This window comes from Oncorhynchus mykiss, chromosome 30, assembly GCF_013265735.2.
Source record: "Oncorhynchus mykiss isolate Arlee chromosome 30, USDA_OmykA_1.1, whole genome shotgun sequence".
Lineage (NCBI taxonomy): Eukaryota > Metazoa > Chordata > Actinopteri > Salmoniformes > Salmonidae > Oncorhynchus > Oncorhynchus mykiss.
Window position 1 is genome coordinate 45,516,613 of NC_050570.1, and position 25,329 is coordinate 45,541,941.

Here is a 25,329-nt window from a genome sequence, read left to right on the forward strand (position 1 = left end):
AAACATTGGAAATAACTTCAAAACAATGGTGTTCTTTTGTGTTGGTTGTATTACCAAAATAAATGATTACACACATATTACACACGTTACACACATGATTACACACGTTATAAATATAACAAACAATGAGCTCTGGTTCCTCAAGAAAAGTCCTGTACCTCGGGCCTAAAAGAGTCCAGCCCGGTAAATGAGTTCAGTTAACCCAAGTGACCTCAGTCATGCAATTGTCTTTTCATAAAGTGATGCATAAACCCTGTCTCATTAATACAATCAGATTGCAAGAAACAGTTTTACCACACAACTATAAAGTGTCACATCTCTGTAGTCTTCACTACAACTGAATCAGGGCCGGTCCTGGACGTTCTGCTGCCCTAGGCAAGACAAAAATCAGAGGAACAGAACATAATAGCAGCCCAATTAAAAGGCCTATGCTGCAAATTAAACACAATTTTTAACACATCTGGTTAGTAGGCTATATAATCAGTTAAGTGTCAATAACATAGCCTAATATTTTCAATCTGATTACATTGATAAAATCACCAATGCCCTGGACATTTTGCTGAACTAGGTGAGATAAAAATAAGTACATCTTAGTCATGAATCTAAGCATGGCACTTTCAAAAGTTACCTTTCCACCCAGACAGAGGCTCTACTGACACAGAAAACTGTAAGCTTCAACTGCTGGCTACTTGTCCGTTGTATAACCCAACAACAGAAGTGCTTCCCTAAAAGCTGCCTGGGTTTAAACAAACATCTTCTCTTTTCAGAAAGAGAAAAGCTCAATTAATAGGGACAGAATAGCAGTCATTTTTTTTATCTCCTCGAATATTATAGGCTGCAGTTTAGCTTCAGAGTGTCATATACAGGAATTAATATATCCCCATATGCATCGGAGTCACGTACTTCGCGGACATTTTAGAGCTTGTTTCTACCATAAGGCGCCACGGAGTTAAGCATTGTTATAATCTTGATATAATCTGGACACGTTTTATGTATTTATTTCAAAATATAAAGCAAACAATAGATATAATTTGTGCCCTCTTCTTTAACAAATGGTATGTGATACCATCACTCAATTCGAGCCCTTGTTTTAGTCAAACACACCAAGCCCTTCTCAGACATGGAGGTATTTAATGTGACAGTGTTGGAGTATTTTGCTACACCGTCATCAATGGATAGGATAATTGTGTCTGTCAAACAGGTAGGCTTACCACTTATTTTTTGTAGGATGAAGAAATAAGCTCCAATTATATTTTACCCCTGCTTTGGAGAGTTAAAATGTTGCTATCACTATGCAACCAGCTACCTATAGTAGGAAAACAAGTTACTTATTAATAATATCCCACCTGTTATCACACATGGCACGACCCCATAATTGTTATAATTACAATAAAAATAACACTGATAACATATTTAACATATATTTTAATATTTCTTTAGAACTGTAAAACAGAGTAAGATCATTTGAGCTTTGGAAACAACTGCTTTCATAAATGCATGGTGGGCCCCGTTTCGCTGGAGCAGGGTAAAATAAGCTTTATGTCAATGACCCAGCCTTAACAAATTTAGTTTATTTACATACCGAATTTGATTGTCTAACATCAGTTTAAACAATTTATTTATTTTGTCTCCACCTAGAGTGGCCTCTTTCCTCTGCTGTGGTGCTGCATTGCAGTCAGCGATGTCTTCTCTCGAAGCTGTCCATGGTCCTGAAATCAAATAATCTGAGTTTGCTTGGACACCAGTCTGATCTCCAGCTCCTTCCACCTTTGGGAACTATCTAGATGGTCATGCGACTTCTCATGTGAGCTAAGGAGGTGGCACAGATTCTTCCAGTCCCTGGTTGCATCCCTGACCAGCAAAAAAATTGGTCTCTTCACTCTCTCCCCGTGGGTCACCGAAATGTTTCGTTGCCCCTCATCTCTTGGGAAATTCCCATCCTTATCATGATGTGGCCCAGGCTGCACTAACATATCTCGTAAAGATCCCATTCCTATATTTTGGCCACTCACCAGGATATTTTATGTTTTTTGTGTGGGAGTCGGATTTAATCAGCAGCACCACTATCATCCGGGACGGGGAGCGACGAATCTGAGTCTGGGTCCAAGATAGTAGGGTCTTCACTGGCATTGTTTGGAGGTGTGGCTAGGCCTGGTGCGAACACCTGTTCTTGTCCAGCCAGAGAGCTTTTATCATCGGTGGAATTGCATGGCTCGGGCTCCTCCGGTTTGCCTTCTTCGCTCAGCGAACGGGGGCTCGTCGTTGTCGGGGAATGAGTGGCCTGTCCAAGTAGGCTTGTCAGCTGCCAGCTGATGGACAGTGCTGCATGCTGATACATTTCACCAGAGAATTACTTTGGTTCAAAGATTGTGCCTATTTTCTCATTGTTAAAAAAAAAAAAATCTCATCCTGGTAGTTTTTCACTAATGACTTTAGTCACTAATCGTCTTCGTCACACACCAACATAAAAAAATACAATAATTTAATTGGCAGATACATTTGTATTAATGTTTCACAATTGGAAAATCGCATATAAACACACACATCACCATAGCTACCAATGATAGTGGGCGTGAACTTCGGAAGAAGCGGGAATGGATTGCAGCAACGCTATGAGCTGGTGGCTGGGGTGCCGCGGGCGATGTAGTAGCCGATTAAGGGTGATGGAGGGCGCCAGCCAATTGTCAAAATGCCGCCATAGGCGGCGGCCTAATCTTGCCTAATGGGAGGGCCGGCCCTGAACTGAACACATAAATCATCACATCACACCAAAACAAATGAAATACCGAATGCAAAAAGTTGTAGTCAATCGGTCAGTCAGACAATCCAATCCGCCAACAGATCTCCGGCGGGGAAAGGCCACGAAGAAACAGCGGAGACCAACGTAGATCGGTAGTCGAACAATAGACCTAAGTAGAGCCAATACTGATTGGTCCTGCCACAAGGTTACAGTACACACTTTTTACTACAAACAAAACAAACTGGGTCTCAACGAGCTTCCAAGATGAGGGTAGAACACTTCCTCTCTCGCGCCACTGTCACAACCTACTTTTGCGCAGCTAATCCTGGCTATTTAATAGGGAATTAAAGGGGAATCGCCCTATTGGCAGGAGAATCACGGATACGCTTCAGACAAATTCACCTCCGTCACAAAGCGGATGAAAAAAAACTTCAGTTGAATGACTTAATTTCAGAGATCCATTCCCCTTTTATTTGAGCATGTCACAGCAAACACATCATTATTGTATATGTATTTATTTTGGGAAATCTTTTGGTCTTTTCTTGGTTTCATTTCAGCATGCGGGAGTTGGTTAAAACACCATGATGCTCCCCAAAACCTCCAAACGTTCATGGATAGAATTAACCCATGAATAGCCCCAGAATTCACATTCAAAGACAATCTGTTCATGAAAAAAAGTAAACTAAATGTATAGTTAATGAACAGTTGTAGAGTTAATGAAGTGTTTATAGAGCTATAGAATGAGTGTAGCCTGGTCCCAGGTCTGTTTGTGCTCTCAGACAGATCTGGGACCAGGCTAGAAGGAGTGTTGTTAGTGCTAATCAATGCTAACACTAATGTTAATATGTCACAGGGATGGGCAAGGAGGTGGAGAATCTGCTGACAGAGAACAAACATCTTCTGGAGACCAAGTAAGTGTGTGTGTTGTAAACTTACACTTGTTTGTTGTGCTGCTCCACATTAAAGATGGTTTGGTACAAGATAGATTTACTAGCGGGGCTGTTCTTTTGCAAGGGTTGAGTAAAAATGTTTTTTTTTTTTTTAATAGAGAGAGCACACAAACATGCGTTTGTTTGTTTGTTTGTGTGTGTGTGTGTGTGTGTGTGTGTGTGTGTGTGTGTTGAGAGTGATGGTAAGACACAGAGAGAAACAGAGAGAAACAGGTTTTCCTTTTCCAGTGTAAATGCCTTTTGGTTGGCACCCGAAGACTTGTCTAAGGATTATTGAGTAAAGCAGTACAATTATTGATTCCCATTTCTCCCCATGCAGAAATGCCCTGAACATTGTGAAGAACGACCTGATAGCCAAAGTGGACGAGCTCTCTGGGGAGCATGAGGTGCTGAGAGAGGAACTGGAGGCCCTTAGGACCGCCAAGAACAAAGTGCACATAAAGGTTAAAGAACTGGAAGAAGAGCTGAAGAGGTGAGGGGTTGTGGGAGGGTGTGCGTGCGTGCATAGTGTGTGTGACTTGTGACTCTTATGACTCTTTGCCTCCTCAGGTTGAGAGCAGAGGCTCTGACTCTGGGAGCATCTCAGGACTCCAAGGATGAAGGAGGGGAAGATGTGAGTCAAACAAACAAACAGATAAACATTTTACATTTACATTAAGTCATATAGCAGACACTTTTATCCAGAGCGACTTACAGTTAGTGCATTAGTAACTAGATACAACAACCACATATCACAGTCATAGAGTCATAATCTAGGTTTCCATCCAATTGACAACAGATTTTCATGCAAATATTCTAAAATGTATTTCCATCTGAGATTTGTTTCCATCAAATTGACTTGTTCCTGATAAAAGGCTGTGCTTGGTGACTTAGTGCACATAAAAAATAAATGTTTGCGGTTAAATTTCTATGTACTGAATAAAAATACAATATAAATGGGTTTCCATCGCATTTTCAACTCGACTGATGGTTTTGTCACTAAACATTTTTTGTTATATAGCGAATGTGCCCACTCTGGTCTTGGCATATGCAGTCTGGCCAATACCTCACAGACACAGTTCGGGAATAGCCTACTTACTACATGATGAGATTATTATGGACAAAATAGTGAGATTATTTTACTTGTCAAACAGCAGCCAAGCATCGATCATCATGTCACCAGAATAAGACAAGATATTTATTGGAAAGGAGCATTAAGCTCATCACTGCGGACTTTCACCACTCTGAAGTTCATAATTTATTTCATTTGTAGTCTAACAAACTGCATGCTTTCCCGAGTCGTAGTGGGAGGACCAAACTTGCAGTCACCGTGGGACTCCAAGTTTACTTTGATATGATGGTTAATATACTGAACAAATATAAACGCAAAATGCAACAATGTCAACGATTTTACTGAGTTACAGTTCATATAAGGAAATCAGTCAATTGAAATAAATTCATTAGGCCCTAATCTATGGATTTCACATGACTGGGAATACAGATATGCATATGTTGGTCACAGATACCTTAAAAAAAAGTAGGGGTGTGGATCAGAAAACCAGTCAGAATCTGGTGTGACCACCATTTGCCTCATGTAGCGTGACACATCTTCTTCGCATAGAGTTGATCAGGCTGTTGATTGTGGCTTGTGGAATGTTCTTCCACTCCTCTTTAATGTCTGTGCGAAGTGGCTGGATATTGACGGGAGCTGGAACACGCTGTCCCAAACATGCTAAATGAGTGACACGTCTGGTGAGCATGCAGGCCATGGAAGAACTGGGACCTTTTCAGCTTCCAGAAATTGTGTACAGATCCTTGCGACATGCATTGTCATGCTGAAACATGAGGTGATGTCGGCGGATGAATGGCATGACAATGGGCCTCAGGATCTCGGAACGGTATCTCTGCATTCAAATTGCAATCGATAAAATGCAATTGTGTTCATTGTCCTTAGCTTATACCTGCCCATACCATAACCCCACTGCCACCATGGGGCACTCTGTTCACAACATTGACATCAGCAAACAACTTTGGAGGCAGCTTATGATAGAGAAATTAACATTCAATCCTCTGGCAACAGCTCTAGTGGACATTCCTGCAGTCAGCATGCCAATTGCACACTCCCTCAAAACTTGAGACATCTGTGGTATTGTGTTGTGTGACAAAACTGCACATTTTAGATTGGCCCTTTATTGTCCCCAGTTCTCAGTACAAGGTACACCTGTGTAATGATCATGCTGTTTTATCAGCTTTTTGATATTCCACACCTGTCAGTTGGATGGATTCTTTTGGCAAAGGAGAAATGCTAACTAACAGGGATATAACCAAATTTTTGCATAGAACTTGAGAGAAATAAGCTTTACATGTTGCGTTGCAGTGGGGAGAACAAGTATTTGATACACTGCTGATTTTGCAGTTTTTTTTTATCATAGGTACACTTCAACTGTGAGAGACGGAATCTAAAACAAAATCCAGAAAATCACATTGTATGATTTTTAAATAATTAATTTGCATTTTATTGCATGACATACAGTGGGGTAAAAAAGTATTTAGTCAGCCACCAATTGTGCACGTTCTCCCACTTAAAAAGATGAGAGAGGCCTGTAATGTTCATCATAGGTACACTTCAAATATGACAGACCTAATGAGGGAAAAATATCCAGAAAATCACATTGTAGGATTTTTAATGAATTTATTTGCAAATTATGGTGGAAAATAAGTATTTGGTCACCTACAAACAAGCAAGATTTCTGGCTCTCACAGACCTGTAACTTCTTCTTTAAGAGGCTCCTCTGTCCTCCACTCATTACCTGTATTAATGGCACCTGTTTGAACTTGTTATCAGTATAAAAGACACCTGTCCACAACCTCAAACAGTCACACTCCAAACTCCAATATGGCCAAGACCAAAGAGCTGTCAAAGGACACCAGAAACAAAATTGTAGACCTGCACCAGGCTGGGAAGACTGAATCTGCAATAGGTAAGCAGCTTGGTTTGAAGAAATCAACTGTGGGAGCAATTATTAGGAAATGGAAGACATGCAAGACCACTGATAATCTCCCTTGATCTCGGGCTCCATGCAAGATCTCACCCTGTGGGGTCAAAATTATCACAAGAACCACACGGGGGGACCTAGTGAATGACCTGCAGAGAGCTGGGACCAAAGTAACAAGCCTACCATCAGTAACACACTACGCCTCCAGGGACTCAAATCCTGCAGTGCCAGACGTGTCCCCCTGCTTAAGCCAGTACATGTCCAGGCCCGTCTGAAGTTTGCTAGAGAGCATTTGGATGATCCAGAAGAAGATTGGGAGAATGTCATATGGTCAGATGAAACCAAAATATAACTTTTTGGTAAAAACTAAACTCGTCGTCTTTAGAGGACAAAGAATGCTGAGTTGCATCCAAAGAACACCATACCTACTGAGAAGCATGGGGGTGAAAACATCATGCTTTGGGGCTGTTTTTCTGCAAAGGGACCAGGACGACTGATCTGTGTAAAGGAAAGAATGAATGGGGCCATGTATCGTGAGATTTTTAGTGAAAACCTCCTTCCATCAGCAAGGGCATTGAAGATGAAACGTGGCTGGGTCTTTCAGCATGACAATGATCCTAAGCACACCGCCCGGGCAATGAAGGAGTCGATTCGTAAGAAGCATTTCAAGGTCCTGGAGTGGCCTAGCCAGTCTCCAGATCTCAACCCCATAGAAAATCTTTGGAGGGAGTTGAAAGTCCGTGTTGCCCAGCAACAGCCCCAAAACATCACTGCTCTAGAGGAGATCTGCAAGGAGGAATGGGCCAAAATACCAGCAACAGTGTGTGAAAACCTTGTGAAGACTTACAGAAAACGTTTGACCTCTGTCATTGCCAACAAAGGGTATATAACAAAGTATTGAGAACTTTTTGTTATTGACCAAATACTTATTTTCCACCACAATTTGCAAATAAATTCATTAAAAATCCTACAATGTGATTTTCTGCATTTTTTTTCTCATTTTGTCTGTCATAGTTGAAGTGTACCTATGATGAAAATTACATGCCTCTCTCATCTTTTTAAGTGGGAGAACTTGCACAATTGGTGGCTGACTAAATACTTTTTTGCCTCACTGTAAGTATTTGATCACCTATCAGCCAGTAAGATTTCCGGCTCTCATAGACCTGTTAGTTTTTCTTTAAGAATCCCTCCTGTTCTCCACTCATTACCTGTATTAACTGCACCTGTTTGAACTCGTTACCTGTATAAAAGACACCTCAATCAAACAGACTCCAACCTCTCCACAATGGCCAAGACCAGAGAGCTGTGTAAGGACATCAGGGATAAAATTGTAGACCTGCACAAGGCTGGGATGGGCTACAGGACAATAGGCAAGCAGCTTGGTGAGAAGGCAACAACTGTTGGAGCAATTATTAGAAAATGGAAGAAGTTCAAGATGACGGTCAATCACCCTCGGTCTGGGGCTCCATGCAAGATCTCACTTCGTGGGGCATCAATGATCATGAGGAAGGTGAGGGAACAGCCCAGAACTACACGACAGGACCTGGTCAATGACCTGAAGAGAGCTGGGACCACAGTCTCAAAGAAAACCATTAGTAACACACTACGCCGCCATGGATTAAAATCCTGCAGCGCACGCAAGGTCCCCCTGCTCAAGCCAGCGCATGTCCAGGCCCGTCTGAAGTTTGCCAATGACCATCTGGATGATCCAGAGGAAGATTGGGAGGAGGTCATGTGGTCTGATGAGACAAAAATAGAGCTTTTTGGTCTAAACTCCACTTGCGTGTTTGGAGGAAGAAGAAGGATGAGTACAACCCCAAGAACACCATCCCAACCGTGAAGCATGGAGGTGGAAACATCATTCTTTGGGGATGCTTTTCTGCAAAGGGGACAGGAAGACTGCACCGTATTGAGGGGAGGATGGATGGGGCCATGTATCGCAAGATCTTGGCAAACAACTTCCTTCCCTCAGTAAGAGCATTGCGTCGTGGCTGGGTCTTCCAGCATGACAATGACCCGAAACACACAGCCAGGGCAACTAAGGAGTGGCTCCGTAAGAAGCATCTCAAAGTCCTGGAGTGGCCTAGCCAGTCTCCAGACCTGAACCCAATAGAAAATCTTTGGAGGGAGCTGAAAGTCCGTATTGCCCAGCGACAGCCCCGAAACCTGAAGGATCTGGAGAAGGTCTGTATGGAGGAGTGGGCCAAAATCCCTGCTGCAGTGTGTGCAAACCTGGTTAAGAACTACAGGAAACGTATGATCTCTGTATTTTCAAACAAAGGTTTCTGTACCAAATATTAAGTTCTGCTTTTCTGATGTATCAAATACTTATGTCATGCAATAAAATGCAAATTAATTACTTAAAAATCATACAATTTGATTTTCTGGATTTTTGTTTTTGATTCCGTCTCTCACAGTTGAAGTGTACCTATGATAAAAAATGACAGACCTCTACATGCTTTGTAAGTAGGAAAACCTGCAAAATCAGCAGTGTATCAAATACTTGTTCTCCCCACTGTATATTTTTGTTCACTATATATCAATATTTGCGCTTAAAGGCACCTTTTATTGCATAATTAATTTTACAGATGGAAAAAGTGCAACTGGTAGTGCAATAAAGGCAAGTACAAAAGTGTTTTTTTCAAATGTCGAATTAGATTTGTTGTAATTTGTTGTAATTGGTAGATTTGTTGTATATGGGTTAATCCTGGGAGAATGCCACCTGCCAAATTACTATTGAGATTCTTGTGCCAGCTTTCTCCAGCTTTCTTGCTAGTTTGACAGAAATGCCTTTGCAGGAGCCCTCAATCCTAATTGAGCTCATATGCAATTCACAACTGCATTTCACATACCTAATCAACTAAAATTGGCTAGGGCAGGGGTTCCCAAACTTTTTTGGGCCACGACCTCATTTTGATATAAAAAATGTTTTGCGACCCCACCATGTAAACAAAGTCATGTAATTAACAGTCAGTTTACTTTTTTATGACAGTCTATTACAAATCAGTCTGATTATACATTTGACAGTATTTCAATCTGAAGGAAGTAGGGTTTGAAGTGACTGAAATGCATCAGAAAGGTAATGGGAAGTTCAGAAGTTCATCAGGCTATAATTTTGTATGATATTGATTGTTCTTTTTACCCCAGTCTGATTTAGCGCCTGGTCTTATCCACTCTGTTCTGATGGGTCCTATGTGGTTTCTGAGCATTGTAGAAGGAAACGGAAGACACATACAGTGCATTCGGAAAATATTCAGACCCCTTCACTTTTTCCACATTTTGTTACGTTTAGGGGTGTGGCGGTCATGACACTTTGTCAGCCAGTGATTGTCAGGCAAATTACTGCCGGTTTCACGTTAATTGACTGTTAATTAACATAAACACATTTAGCATCACCTTTTTCCACGCATAGCCTACAAGTCACCGATGCAGACCTTTGGAACATGTAATATACACCATCACAATAAATCCATTATTTATTTTAGACGGGTCTAAAGAAACATGATATTAAGAAAATGTAGTCTGTTTCAGAAGAACAGAGTAGCTAGCATACTCTGCATTTTCCTTATGTTAGGCCCTGATCTGGCTATGCCGTATGGCTGTGGGCTACACTAGTTCATTTTTAACACAAGTTTTGCTTAGAATTCCACAGCATTATTTATATTATTTTATAGTATGAAGAATACAATTGAACATAGCTGAATAAAATAGACAGAATATTTTCTCCAAACGATTTGAGGGAGTACGCACATGCTGCTATTCTGTGTTGAGCAGTTAACAAAGAAAAAGGTATGCTTAATTTAGAGTTATTTATGTAATTTTAGTTGTGATAGAAATGTTGGACTATAGGTTTTGATTTTTAATACATCCTAAGGCTGCATGATGCAACTCTGATGATGATTTGAAAAAAGTCGCAGGAAAGACCTGAGCTCAGTTAGTAAGTTTGGTAGGCTACCATCAGTAGCAACAGAGCTTGGAGAAGCCTAATTACCATGACTAAATTGTCACATGGAATTTGACTGCCATCATAACTCGTGACCGCCAGTGTGGCGGTAATACGGTCACTGTAACAGCCCTACTTATGTTACAGCCTTATTCTAAAATGGATTGAACAGTTTTTTCCCCCTCATCAACGATGAAAATAAAACCTAATATAACTCAAACGGAAAGCATTTGCATTTTTGCGCAGTCTAGGCAGTGCTGAGAGGGATAGATCAGTCAAAGTCAATATATATAAAACAATTAATTTAAAAAATAGTTCTTAACAGGGCGTGTTTTTTGTTCTATAATGACAAAGTAAAAACAGGATTTTAGAATATTTTGCAAATATATGAAAATAAATAATTATAACACATTTACATAAGTATTCAGATCCTTTACTCAGTACTTTGTTGAAGCATATTTGGCAGCAATTAAAGCCTTCTTGGATATGATGTTATAAGCTTAGCAGACCTGTATTTGGGCAGTTTCTCCCATTCTTATTGCAGAACTTCTCAAGTTCTGTCATGTTGGATGGGGAGCGTCACTGCACAGCTATTTTTAGGTCTCTCCAGAAATGTTCAATCGAGTTAGGTCCGGGCTCTGGCTGGGCCACTCAAGGACATTCAGAGACTTGTCCCGAAGCCACTCCTGTGTTGACTTGGCTGTGTGTTTAGGGTCATTGTCCCGTTGTCCTGTTATTTTATATTTTTTTATTAGTCAGTTAAGATCAAATTCTTATTTACAATGACGGCCTGGAAACGGTGGGTTAACTGCCTTGTTCAGGGGCAGAAGGACAGATTTTTTACCTTGTCAGCTCGGGGATTCAATCTAGCAATCTTTCGGTTACTGTCCCAACGCTCTAACCACTAGGCTACCTACCTGAACGCTCTGGAGCAGGTTTTCATCAAGGATCTCTCTGTACTTTTCTCTGTTCATCTTTCCCTCGATCCTGACTAATCTCCCAGTCCCTGCCATTGAAAAATATCCCCACAGCATGATGCTGCCACCACCATGCTTCACCGTAGGGAGGGTATTGGCCAGGTGATGAGCTGTGCATGGTTTCCTCCAGACGTGACTCTTAGCATTCAGGACAAAGATTTCAATCTTGGTTTCATCAGACCAGAGAATCTTGTTTGTCATGATCTGAGAGTCCTTTAAGTACATTTTGGCAAACTCCAAGCTGGCTGTCATGTGACTTTTACTGAGGATTGGCTTCCATCTGGCCCCAATACCATAAAGGCCTGATTGGCGTAGTGCTGCAGAGATATTTGCCCTTCTGGAAGGTTCCCTCATCTCCACAGAGGAACTCTGGAGCTCTGTCAGAGTGACCAAAAAAAAAAAAACTTAAATTTAGAATAAGGGTCTGAATACTTTCCGTATGCACTGTATGTGTTCCTTAGTCTTATCTTTAAGTGATGGGGTCAAAATATTTTGTAATTTAAATCGTTCAAAAGACATTTGTAGGAAGAAAAATTCTCTCGTTACCCCATTTTCAAATCAGGTGACCCCTATTTTGGGAAAAGCTGACCTAGGGGCATGTTGAGCTAACTATGCCTCTCGTTCGTTTTGGCAGTGAATAGTTTGCTTTTAGCCTTCTGAAAATGTTGTGAAAAATAAAATATCTGATAGCCAGCAAAGAACAGTTTGGGGTCAGCAGGCACGACAGTGTAAAAGGGTATGAATGCAACTTGTGCCCTCTCTCTTCCCCCCCTTCTCTCTTCTTCCTTTCTCATCCTTCCCTTTCTCTTCCTCTTCTCTCCTCCTCCCCTCTCTCCCCCCTTCTCGCCTCCTCCTTTTCTTTCTCAGTACTCGTCTCCGATGGTGGATGGGGATGTGACCATGACACAGCGTCGGCGTTTCACACGGGTGGAGATGGCCAGGGTCCTGATGGAGAGGAATCAGTACAAGGAGAGACTAATGGAACTACAGGAGGCCGTCCGGTGGACAGAGATGATCAGGTGACGAGAGGATTTGGGGGAGGGAGGGGTGAAGGGGAGAGGAACCAATACAAGGAGAGGCTGATGGAGATGCTGTAGGCCGTCTGGTGGACAGAGATGATCAGGAGAGTCAGGCATTATCTCCTATGTTTAGCATGACAATGACCATAGAAATTGGCAAGACAAACAGATTCTGCGACCAGGCTCAAACATGCCTCTCTCTATTTAAGGACTTTTGGAAGATTAGACCAAATGAGGACTAAAAGAGATCCAAATAAATTTAAATCAAAATCTCTGTCTCCTCAGGGCATCCAGGGAGAGTCCTCAGATGCAGGAGAAGAAGAAATCCACCATCTGGCAGTTGTGAGTTGTTATCAGTGCCATGTAGCATAAAGGTGTCATTATGCTTCAGTTTTACTAGTACCTAGTTCGGCTGGAACCGAATGAGTGTGCTCGCTTACTCCCTTAAAAGATGTTCGCTTGAAAAACGAGAAAAAAAGCGGCAATAGTACTGTTTGTAAATTTTGAGACGACTCAAACTAGTCCAAATTAATCTAAGATAACTCAAGAAATCTGTCATTTATTTTGACGTTTTTGCAGAGGAGATCTTAGAAAAACCCTTACCCGAAGTCCAAAACAAACAAAAACGTCACAAAATGTTGTTAAAATATATGCACAAACTCTTCCGAACTGTTTCGGCTGGGAAGCATGCGGACACCTTAAGGCTGTGTACTGTATACTTTGTAATGTTCAGTTATTGAAATTGTTACTAAACTTTGACTGTACATCCCTCTCTCTTCTCTCCTTCCAGTTTTGCCCGTCTGTTCAGTTCCTCGGCCAGTCCTCCGCCAGTCAAGCGTCCGTACTACAGCGTCAACATCCACTACAAGTCCCCGTCCCCTGCAGGCTTCCCCCAGAGACGCAGCCACGCCATGTGTCAGATCTCCACCACAAACCGAACCCTGGAGTTTTTCCCAGAAGAGTGAGAGAAAAACACACACCAACCTTTTTATTTACATTCTTCCCTCACTCTGTCTCCGTCCATACCTTCATCCCTCTATCTCTCTGATCGTCCATCTCTGTCCCTCCCTCCTTCCCATCCCTCTCCCTCCATCCATCCCTCTTATCTCTCCATCCCTCTTTCCCTTCCTCCCTCCATCCCTCCCTTGTCCACCCTCTAACATTGTAGAGTTAGTTGTTTATGCACGTGTAGGGGAGAGGTTGGGGTTGCACTGTCGTAAGCGTAATCCTACAGTACGTGTGATGTCATTTTTTCCCTCATATTTTTTTGTGAAATGATAATAAGCAGAAAAACAAACATATTTTGAATCAGTTAGTAGTGTCCTTGCATGTGCCTTCATGTTAAAGTGCAAAAGGATGTATGGTTGCTAGTTCATATTACTGCTTTGTGCATTGTTCTTAATGATTAGTGTTAAGTGCAGATCACATATTGTGATTGCTTCTTATTTTGCGCTCTACTCCTGTTCTTTTGTTTTCCATTCATTTTCTCATGGCTGTTGAGCTGGCTGTAGCTTAACTGCTTAAAAACACACAATGCTGCTGTAGCTTCTCTCTTTCTTTGCAGCAGCCTGGCTGCGCTTGCTAACGCTTCGCTTCTCTCTCTGCCTCTCTCTCTCTGCGCATTTCTTTCTTTCTCTCCACCCTCTGTTCTAGACTGGCCAGTAATGGTGTTGCGTCTCTCATTAGCGACTCTGCGCTGTCGGCTCGCCGTGAGCAGCGCCGGGAACAGTACCGGCAAGTCCGAGAGCACATGCGCCGCGATGACGGAATTATGCAGGCCTGCGGCTGGAGCGTACCACCACGCTTCAAACAGGTACCGTCTCTCATAGCTGAAGGATGGGATTAAAAACAAATAAATAACTATTTGTAAAATACATTTTGTCTGTAAAATGTATATAGTATGTATACAGTGCATTCGGAAAGTATTCAGACCCCTTCACTTTTTCCACATTTTATGTTACAGCCTTATTCTAAAATGGATAAAATTATTTTTTTCCCCTCAATCTACAGTTGAAGATGGAAGTTTACATACACCGAAGCCAAATACATTTAAACTCAGTTTTTCACAATTCCTGACATTTAATCCTAGTAAAAAAATCCCTGTCTTAGGTCAGTTAGGATCACCACTTTATTTTAAGAATGTGAAATGTCAGAATAATAGTAGAAATAATGATTTATTTCAGCTTTTATTTCTTTCATCACATTCCCAGTGGGTCTACATACATTCAATTAGTATTTGGTAGCATTGCCTTTAAATTGTTTAACTTGGGTCAAACTTTTTGGGTAGCCTTCCACAAGCTTCCCACAATAAGTTGGGTTAATTGTGTCCTATTCCCCCTGACAGAGCTGGTGTAACCGAGTCAGGTTTGTAGGCCTGCAAATGCTTGCAAATGTATGCTTGCAAATTTTCTATAGGATTGAGGTCAGGGCTTTGTGATGGCCCCTCCAATACCTTGACTTTGTTGTCCTTAAGCCATTTTGCCACAACTTTGGAAGTATGCTTGGGGTCATTGTCCATTTGGAAGACCCATTTGCGACCAAGCTTTAACTGATGTCTTGAGATGTTGCTTCAATATATCCACATACTTGTCCTTCCTCATGTAGCCATCTATTTTGTGAAGTGCACCAGTTCCTCCTGCAGCAAAGCAACCTCACAACATGATGCTGCCACCCCTGTGCTTCACGGTTGTGATGGTGTTCTTCGGTTTGCAAGCCTCCGCCTTTTTCCTCCAAACATAACGATGGTCATTATGGCCAAACAGTTATATTTTTGTTTCATCAGACCAGAGGACATTTCTCCAAAAAGTACGATCTTTGTCCCCATGTGCAGTTGCAAACTGTAGTCTGGCTTTTTTATGGCGGTTTTGGAGCAGTGGCTTCTTCCTTGCTGAGCGGCCTTTCAGTTTGTCGATATAGGACTCGTTTTTACTGTGGATATAGATACTTTTGTACCTGTTTCCTCCAGCATCTTCACAAGGTCCTTTGCTGTTGTTCTGGGATTGATTTGCACTTTTCGCTCCAAAGTACATTAATCTCTAGGAGACAGAACGTGTCTCCTTCCTGAGCGAGACGGCTGCGTGGTCCCATGGTGTTTATACTTGCATACTATTGTTTGTACAGATGAACATGGTACGTTCAGGCGTTGGAAATTGCTCCCAAGGATGAACCAGACTTGTGGTGGTCTACAATTTTTTTTCCAAGGTCTTGGCTGATTTCTTTTGATTTTCCCATGATGTCAAACAAAGATACACTGAGTTTGAAGGTATGCCTTGAATCCACAGGTACAACTCCAATTGACTCAAATTATGTCAATTAGCCTATCAGAAGCTTCTAAAGCCATGACATAATTTTCTGGAATTTTCCAAGCTGTTTAAAGGCATAGTCAACTTAGTGTATGTAACTTCTGACCCACTGGAATTGTGATACAGTGAAGTAAGTGAAATAATCTGTCTGTAAACAATTGTTGAAAAATTACTTGTGTCATGCACAAAGTAGATGTCCTAACCGACTTGCCCAAACGATAGTTTGTTAACAAGAAATTTGTGGAGTGGTTGAAAAATGAGTTTTAATGACTCCAACCTAAGTGTATGTAACCTTCTGACTTCAAAAGTATGCAGGCCCTTTGTATGCAGGCCCTTTGCTATGACACTCCAAATTGAGCTCAGATGCATCCTGTTTCCATTGATCAGGATTGTGTTGAGGCACAGATCTATGGAAGGGTACCAAAATGTTTCTGTAGCATTGAAGGTCCCCAAAAACACAGTGGCCGCCATCATTCATAAATGGAAGATGTTTGGAACAACCAAGACTCTTCCTAGAGCTGGCTGCCCGGCCAAACTGAGCAATCGGGGGAGGAAGGGCCTTGGTCAGCGAGGTGACCAAGAACCTGATGGTCACTCTGACAGAGCTCCAGAGTTCCTCTGTGGAAATGGGAGAACCTTTCAGAAGGACAACCATCTCTGCAGCACTCCACCAATCAGGCCTTAATGGTAAAGTGGCCAGACGGAAGCCACTCCTCAGTAAAAGGCACATGACAGCCAGCTTGGTTTTCCAAAAGGCACCTAAAGGACTCTCAGAATATGAGAAACAAGATTATCTGGTCTGTTGAACTGATTGAACTGTAGGAAACCATGCACCGATCATCACCTGGCCAATACCATCCCTACGGTGATACATGGTGGTGGCAGCATCATGCTGTGGGGATGTTTTTCAGCAGCAGGGACTGAGGATCGAGGCAAAGATGAACGGAGCAAAGTACAGAGAGATCCTTGATGAAAACCTGCTCCAGAGCGCTCAGGACCTCAGACTGGGGTGAAGGTTCACCTTGCAAAAGGACAACAACTCTAAGCATACAGCCAAGAGAAGCAGGAGTGGCTTCGGAACAAGTCTTTGAATGTCCTTGAGTGGCCAAGCCAGAGCCCGATCGAACAACTCTGGAAAGACCTGATAATAGCTGTGCATCCAACCTGATCTGCATAGAATGGGAAAAACTCCCCAAATACATATCTTGTTGCGTCATAACCAAGAAGACTCGAGGCTGTAATCGCTGCCAAAGGTGCTTCAGCAAAGTACTGAGTAAAGTGTCTGAACACTAATGTAAATGTGATATTTCTGTTTTTTTTTATACATTTGCCCCCCAAAAAATAAAAAAAACAGATTTTGCTTTGTCATTATGGGGTATTGTGTGTAGATTAATGAAAAAACAAACAATTGGATCCATTTTAGAATAAGGCTGTAACATAACAAAATGTGGAAAAAGTGAAGGGGTCTGAATACTTTCCGAATGCGCTGGTAGTAGAAGCCTAAATCTTGTTGTCTATTAGTTTTCTCCAGTTAGGGGAGGGGTGGTAGGTTTAGGGGAAATAATAAAGTATTATTTATTTTTTAAATATCATATTTACAAAAAATATATGTGGGATTGTAACATGTACTCGAATAGTCAGGAAGCATGTACAGGGAGTGAATTCAATAAATAAACGTACATGGAACAAAACAAGAAACACGAGTAGCGCACAGACATGAAATGTATAAACAGAAACAATAGCACCTGGGGTAAGAACCAAATGGAGTGACATATATAGGGGAGGTAATCAGGAAGGTGATGTAGTCCAGGTGAGTCTCATGAGGCGCAGGTGTGCGTAACGATGGCACATGTGCGTTATAATGAATAAACTGGTGACAATGAGCGCCAGAGAGGAGGAGCGGGAGTAGACGTGACAGGGATTGGAAATGATGCAGACAATTACATTGATGGAAGCTACAATCTATCTGCAATATTAAAGCTGATCTACCCCCAAATAAATAAAAAGATGTATAAATAAAAATGGCATCCATTTAGCAGTGAAAATACAGCATATAGGGTGGTGTCTCTCTATTTCTCCCATAGACTGGTGCTCAGCTGGACAGTGCACTGGAAGGCCCGCTGAAGAAACAACAGGTAAGTGACACCCACAGAGTCCTTCCCTAACCTAGCATGATCCGCTCTTAGTTACCCAAAAGACCTGTCACAAGACACATCAACAGACACCACAGTCTGACACAACACCTACAGTGCATTCTGAAAGTATTCAGACCCCTTCACTTTTTCCACATGTTGTTACGTTACACCAGACGGTCTGACACAGCTAACTGACTCAATGACCCTGTCAATGACGCCACTCAACCTACTGATACAACATCTACCTAAAATCCAAACGCTCTGCCCCCACAATACACACAACACTTACCTCTAACCCAACACACATCACTAGATGCCACACAATCTGACATATCAATTGACACAATGCCCCTGTCCCTCAGTCATGTTAACAGAAACCCCACAACCTGCTAACACTGTCACTGCTATATCAACTTTCCTCCAATCTCAAAGCTCTTCCCCTTGACACATCAGATATGTCGAAAGTGTGGTTATACGGCTATATGAATATAGCAATGATGGTTTGATTGAATTTAGTTGTAGTAGTGTCTTCTATTGGAGGTCTTGGAGCAGTTTTGTGATTGGAGGGTTTGTCTGTCCGTCTTCTCCCAGGCCAATGAGAAGGAGGACAACCGCATGAAGAATGTCCCTGTTCCTGTCTACTGTCGCCCCCTAGTAGAGAAGGACCCCAACAGGAAGGTAAACAAACAAACAAATATGTACTTGGTTAAAGCCACGATCTGCCATTTTTACCGCTGTTCAATCAATCGTCATGTTAATTAATTATATATACCCATTGATTATTGAAGAATATTACTTAGAACTGCTTCAAGAACAGCCCATCATAACCAAAAAGTTGTTTTACCACAATGTTTTACATTTCATTTAGTTTTTTACCTTTATTTAACTAGGCAAGTCAGTTAAGATCACATTTGTATTTACAATGACGGCCTACCAAAAGGCAAAAGGCCTCCTGTGGGGACGGGGCCTGGGATAAAAAAATGAAATACAAATATAGGACAAAACACACATCACGACAAGAGAGACACTACATAAAGAATGACCTAAGACAGCAACACAACATGGTAGCAACACAACATGGCAGCAGCACAATAGCACAAAACATGGTACAAACATTATTGGGCACAGACAACAGCACAAGGGCAAGAAGGTAGACAACAATACATCACGCGAAGCAGCCGCAACTGTCAGTAAGAGTGTTCATGATTGAGTCTTTGAATGAAGAGATTGAGATAAAACAGTCCAGTTTGAGTGTTTTTTGCAGCTCGTTTCAGTCACTTGCTGCAGTGAACTGAAAAGAGCAGCGGCCCAGGGACGTGTGTGCTTTGGGGACCTTTAACAGAATGGGACTGGCAGACCGGGTGTTGTATGTGGAGGACGAGGGCTGCAGTAGGTATCTCAGATAGGGGGGAGTGAAATAAGAAATAAGTATCAACCAGTGGGTTTTGCAGCAGGTATTCAGAGATGACCAGTTTACAGAGTAGTATAGACTGCAGTGATGTGTCCTATAAGGAACACTGGTTTCAAATCTGATGGCCGAATGGGAAAGAACATCTAGCCGCTCGAGAGTGGTGTTAACGATGTGTGTAAACGAACTCTGTGTAGTTGTGGTGTGCGGCGGGCGTGGACCTGACGGGATGGAAGACGTGCATTCAGGAAGTGATGACAGTTAAGGCTGGCCCCGGCAACAGCGTTACAAATCCTCTAGCCATAGAGGAGGGAGAGGGAGGAGACGGCAAGAGCAACCACAGCTCACCAGAGAAGACAAAGGTACTGTCTTGATCTGGGTTGATTTGTTAGTTAATTAAGCTATTTGTTTTAATTTGAAAACATACTTATTGTCCCTTCTTCCTTTTCTCCCCCCCCCCCTTTCCCTCCCCTAGTCTAAGGAGCTCCATGAAACAGACACTATGAGTAGCAGAGTCTGGATCCTGACCAGTACCCACTCGGCCAGCAAGGTGTTAAATAGTAGTTGTTTGTATCAAGTCATTTCATTGTAAGTTGTACTTGTAATTCAGTTTGTTGCTGCCATTTGTACAATTTGTCAAATAATGAAAAACCATTATCGTTATCATCCTCAAGGTGGTCATCATTGATGCCAACCAGCCCGGCTCGTTGGTCGACCAGTTCAACGTTTGCAATGCTCACGTGCTCTGCATCTCCAGTGTGCCAGGTTAGCGGTCAAACCATAACACAAACACATAGTACTCACCTATTAGACCAACTCTATCGCAACTTGACGACTTAGCACCCTACTACTAAATTAACACAACCAGATCTACTACCACAACATGACCACATACAGTAGCACTCACCATCTGGACCAAATATACTGCAACTTGACCACTAAGGAATCTACTGCCATAATAACATGACTACCGACCACCTATCCTACACCCTATCTATTAATGCAACACGACCATATAGCACTCTCCACCTGAACCAAATCGACTACCATAATATGACCACAGTATTCAGATCAAAGCAGCATTTGGAAAGTATGTTACAGCCTTATTCTAAAATTGATTCAATAGTTTTTTTCCCTCATAAATCTTTATCACATTTACATAAGTATTCAGACCCTTTACTTGGTACTTTGTTGAAGCACCTTTGGCAGCAATTACAGCTTCGAGTCTTCTTTGGTATGATTCTACAAGCTTGGCACAGCTGTATTTGGGGAGTTTCTCCCATTTTTCTCTGCAGATGCTTTCAAGCTTTGTCAGGTTAGATGGGGAGTGTCGCTGCACAGCTATTTTCAAGTCTCTCCAGAGATGTTCGATCGGGTTCAAGTCTGGGCTCTGGCTGGGCCACTCAAGGACATTCAGAAACTTGTTCCTAAGCCACTCCTGCATTGTCTTGGCTGTGTGCTTGGGGTCGTTGTCCTGTTGGAAGGTGAACCTTCGCTCCACTCTGAAGTCCTGTTTTCATCAAGGATCCTTTTGTACTATGCTCTGTTCCTCTTTCCTTCGAGTCTGACTAGTCTCCCAGTCCCTACTGCTGAAAAATCCCCACAGCATGATCCTGCCACCACCATGCTTCACCTTAGGGATGGTATTGGCCAGGTGATGAGCGGTGCCCGGTTTCCTCCAGATGTGACGCTTGGCAGTCAGGCCAAAGAGCTCAATCTTGGTTTCATCAGACCTGAGAATCTTGTTCCTCATGGCCTGAGAGTTCTTTAAGTGCCTTTTGGCAAGCTCCAAGGGGGCTGTCATGTGCCTTTTACTGAGGAGTAAGGCAGCAGCTACTCTTCCTGGGGTTCAGCAAAATTAAGGCAGTTACACAATTTTAAAAACATTACAATACATTTATTACAGAATTCACAACACAGTAAGTGTGTGCCCTCAGGCCCATTCTCCACTACCACATATCTACAACACAAAATCCATGTGTACGTGTGGTGTGTATAGTGCGTATGTTATCATGTGTGTGTGTATGCATGTACCTTCAGCTTGTCAACACCTCTCTTCCAATTTTGAGCCATGAGAGATTGACATGCATGTCATTAATGTTAGCTCTCCGTGTATTTTTAAGGGCCAGCGGTGCTGATCTGTTCTGAGCCATCTGCATTTTCACATTCCCTCTTTGTGGCACCTGACCACACTACTGAACAGTAGTCCAGGTGCGACAAAACCAGGGCCTGAATGACCTGCCTTGTTGATAGTGTTGTTAAGAATGCAGAGCAGCGTTTTATTATGGACAGACTTCTCCCCATCTTAGCTACTGTTGTATCAATATGTTTTGACCATGGCAGTTTACAATCCAGGATTACTCCAAGCAGTTTAGTCACCTCAACTTGCTCAATTTCCACATTAATAATTACGAGATGTAGTTGAGGTTTAGGGTTTAGTGAATGATTTGTCCCAAATACAATGCTTTTAGTTTTGGAAATATTTAGGACAAACTTATTCATTGCTACCCATTCCAAAACTAACTGCAGCTATTTGTTAAGTGTTGCAGTCATTTCAGTCGCTGTAGTAGCTGTTTAGTGTTGAGTCATCCGCATGCGTAGACACACTGGCCTTACTCAAAGCCAGTGGCATGTCGTTAATAAAGATTGAAAAAAGCAAGGGGCCAAAACAGCTACTCTGGGGAATTTCTGCTTCTACCTGGATTATGTTTGAGAGGCTTCCATTAAAGTACAACCTATGTGTTATGTTAGACAAGTAACTCTTTATCCACATTATAGCAGGGGGTGTAAAGCCATAACACATCAGTTTTTTCAGCAGCAGAATATGATCGATAATGTCAAAAGCTGCACTGATGTCTAACAAGACAGCCCCTGCAATCATTTTATCATACATTTCTCTCAGCCAATCATCAGTCATTTGTGTAAGTGCTGTGCTTGTTGAGTGTCCTTCTCTAACAGGCTGATTGGTCAGCTATTTGAGCCAGTAAAGGGGGCTTTACTATTCTTGGGACTTTAACTTCCCTCCAGGCTTGAGGGCACACTTTCTATTAGGCTTAAATTGAAGATGTGGCAATATCATCCGCTATTATCCTCAGTAATTTTCCATCCAGATTGTCAGACCCCAGTGGTTTGTCGTTGTTGATCGACAACAATATTTTTTTCACCTCTTCCACACGGACATTACAGAATTCAAAAGTACAATTCTTGTCTTTCATAATTTGGTCCGATAAGCTTGGATGTGTTGTGCCAGCGTTTGTTGCTTGCATGTCATCCCTAAGTTTGCTAATCTTGCCAATGAAAAAGTAATTCAAGTAGTTGGCAATAGGAGTGTCTTCCGTCTGGCTACTCTACCATAAAGTCCTTCCTTCTGGAAGGTTCTCCCATCTCCACAGAGTAACTCTGGAGCTCTGTCAGAGTGACCATCCGGTTCTTGGGCACCTTCCTGACCAAGGCCCTTCTCCTTTGATTGCTCAGTTTGGCCAGGTGGCCAGCTCTAGGAAGAGTCTTTCTTGGTGGTTCCAAACTTCTTCCACTTAAGACTGATGGAGTTCACTGTGCTCTTGGGACCTTCAATGCTGCAGAAATGTTTTAGTACCCTTCCCCAGATCTGTGCCTCTACACAATCCTGTCTCTGAGCTCTACGGACAATTCCTTCGACCTCATGGCTTGGTTTTTGCTCTGACATGCACTGTCAACTGTGTGACCTTATATAGACAGGTGTGTGCCTTTCCAAATCATGTCCAATCAACAGAATTTTCCACAAGTGGACTCCAATCAAGTTGTAAAAACATGTCAAGGATGATCAATGGAAAAAGGATGCATCTGAGCTCAATTTCGTATCTCATAGCAAAGGGTCTGAATACTTACAGAAATAAGGTATTTCTGTTGTTTTTTTTTATAGAAATTTGCAATCAATTCTAAAAAACAATTTTTTGCTTTGTCATTATGGAGAATTTTGTGTATAGATTAATGGGGGGGGGGGGGGGTGTAATTCCATACATTTTAGAATAAGCCTGTAATTTAACAAAATGTGGGAAAAGGGGAATGGTCTGAATACTTTCCTGATGCACTGTTATTCCACATCTACTGAACTAGAATCACCTCTGTTTGTGATTTTTCTGTGTGTGCGTGTACATGTGTCTCTGTATGGGTGTGTATTTCTGTGTGTGCGTGCTTGTTTCTGTGTTTACATATGTGCGTTTCTGTGTGTCTGTCTGCAGCGGCCAGTGAGAGTGACTACCCGGCGGGTGAGATCGTGCTGGACCCTGGGGAGGGTGGCGGTGAGGAGACAGGCGGGATGGAGGGCATGCTAGCAGGCATCACCCTGGTGGGCTGTGCCACCAACTGCAGCAACTGCTCCTCGCGCACCGACACACCCGTACTGGACCGGGGACAAGGTGAGAACCCCAGAGATTTATCTACAGTGCCTTCAGAAAGTATTCGTACCCCGTGACTTTGTTGTTAGATCCTAATTTCAAAATTGATTAAATATATATTTTTTTCTCACTCATCTACTACACACAATAACCCAAAATGAGAAAATGAAAACATGTTTTTAGAAATGTTAGCAATTTTACAGAAATTTCTCCTTTACATAAGTATTCACACCCCTGGGTCAATACTTGCGAGAAGATCCTTTGGCAGCTATAACAGCTGTGAGTCTTTCTGAGTAAGTCTCTATGAGCTTTCCACATCTGGATTGTGCAACATTTGCCCATTCAAAATTCTTAAAGCTCTGTCAAATTAGTTGTTGATTGTTGCTAGACAACTATTTTCAGGTCTTGCCATAGATTTTCATTAGCATTTAAGTCAAAACTGTAACTCGGCCACTCAGAAACATTCACTGTCTTCTTGGTAAGGAACTCCAGTGTAGATTGTCCTTGTGTTTTAGGTTATTTTCCTGCTGAAAGATTAATTTATCTCCCAGTGTCTGGTGGAAAGCAGACTGAACCAGGATTTCAAGTAGGATTTTGCCTGTGCTTAGCTCCATTCTCTTTCTTTTTAACCTGAAAAACTTCCCAGTCCTTAATTATTACAAGCATATCCATAAAATGATGCAGCCACCACTATGCTTATGGAGAGTGGTATTCAGAATGGGTTGTATTGGATTTGCCCCAAACATGTAACACTTTGTTTTCTGGACAAAAAGTTAATTACATTGCCACATTTTTTGCAGTATTACTTTAGTGCCTTGTTGCAAACAGGATGCAAGTTTTTACATATTTGTATTCTGTACAGCAGGGTTCCCTAACTGGTGGCCCATGGGCTGATTTTGACCCGCGGGTGATTATATTTGGCCCCCCAAGTTTTCTAAGCATTTAATTTTGTATTTTTTTTTGTTGGACGTTAAAACGCCAGCAAATCAGCTCCAAGTTACTTTTTTTTAGCAACAAAACCTGACGCATGTGCATCTTTGGGGCAAAACAGATGGGGTTGGCTTAGATTGTTGATAACATGTAAACTATATTTAGTCTCCAATGTTTATTGAAAACATAAAAACATTTGTAGAATGAGCACTTGTTGTCTCTCAAATACATCGTTACAGTTGTTGGTTAGCTAGTTAGCATTTTTTTGGCCATATAAGCATTGACATAAAATCAGTTAAAACACCTCAAAACAAGACATGGTATCAAGAACAAGATGGAACGAGCCACTTATGATTTCCCACATGGCAGTTTCTTGTCATTCTTGCTAGCAATCTGGCCATCCAGAATCACAACAACACGCTGACTTATGCTCCATGGAAGCGTTCACATTGTTTTCGTGACTTTGTCAAATCAAATCAATCAAATCAGTATATGTGATCGTATACAGTGGCAAGAACAAGTATGTGAACCCTTTGGAAATACCTGGATTTCTGCAAAAATTGGTCATAAAATT

The 25,329-nt window shown here is 42.0% G+C and overlaps 1 protein-coding gene across 11 annotated transcripts in view; it reads left to right on the top strand.

Moving 5' to 3' along the window:
* The window catches only part of LOC110521924 (C-Jun-amino-terminal kinase-interacting protein 3), a 76,902-nt gene that overhangs the window by 36,079 nt on the left and 15,494 nt on the right, over nucleotides 1-25,329 (top strand). For 7 of the 11 annotated variants that reach the window (XM_036968834.1, XM_036968841.1, XM_036968837.1 and 4 more), the window contains 13 exons: nucleotides 3,594-3,651; nucleotides 4,010-4,162; nucleotides 4,240-4,303; nucleotides 12,453-12,604; nucleotides 12,890-12,946; nucleotides 13,395-13,565; nucleotides 14,258-14,417; nucleotides 17,991-18,041; nucleotides 18,633-18,719; nucleotides 19,647-19,811; nucleotides 19,925-19,999; nucleotides 20,124-20,214; nucleotides 23,670-23,846. In XM_036968834.1, coding sequence (XP_036824729.1) covers nucleotides 3,594-3,651; nucleotides 4,010-4,162; nucleotides 4,240-4,303; nucleotides 12,453-12,604; nucleotides 12,890-12,946; nucleotides 13,395-13,565; nucleotides 14,258-14,417; nucleotides 17,991-18,041; nucleotides 18,633-18,719; nucleotides 19,647-19,811; nucleotides 19,925-19,999; nucleotides 20,124-20,214; nucleotides 23,670-23,846 — 1,461 coding nt within the window. The remainder of the gene's footprint in view (nucleotides 1-3,593; nucleotides 3,652-4,009; nucleotides 4,163-4,239; nucleotides 4,304-12,452; nucleotides 12,605-12,889; nucleotides 12,947-13,394; nucleotides 13,566-14,257; nucleotides 14,418-17,990; nucleotides 18,042-18,632; nucleotides 18,720-19,646; nucleotides 19,812-19,924; nucleotides 20,000-20,123; nucleotides 20,215-23,669; nucleotides 23,847-25,329) is intronic. The other 4 variants (XM_036968839.1, XM_036968842.1, XM_036968840.1 and 1 more) reach the window with 1 other exon arrangement.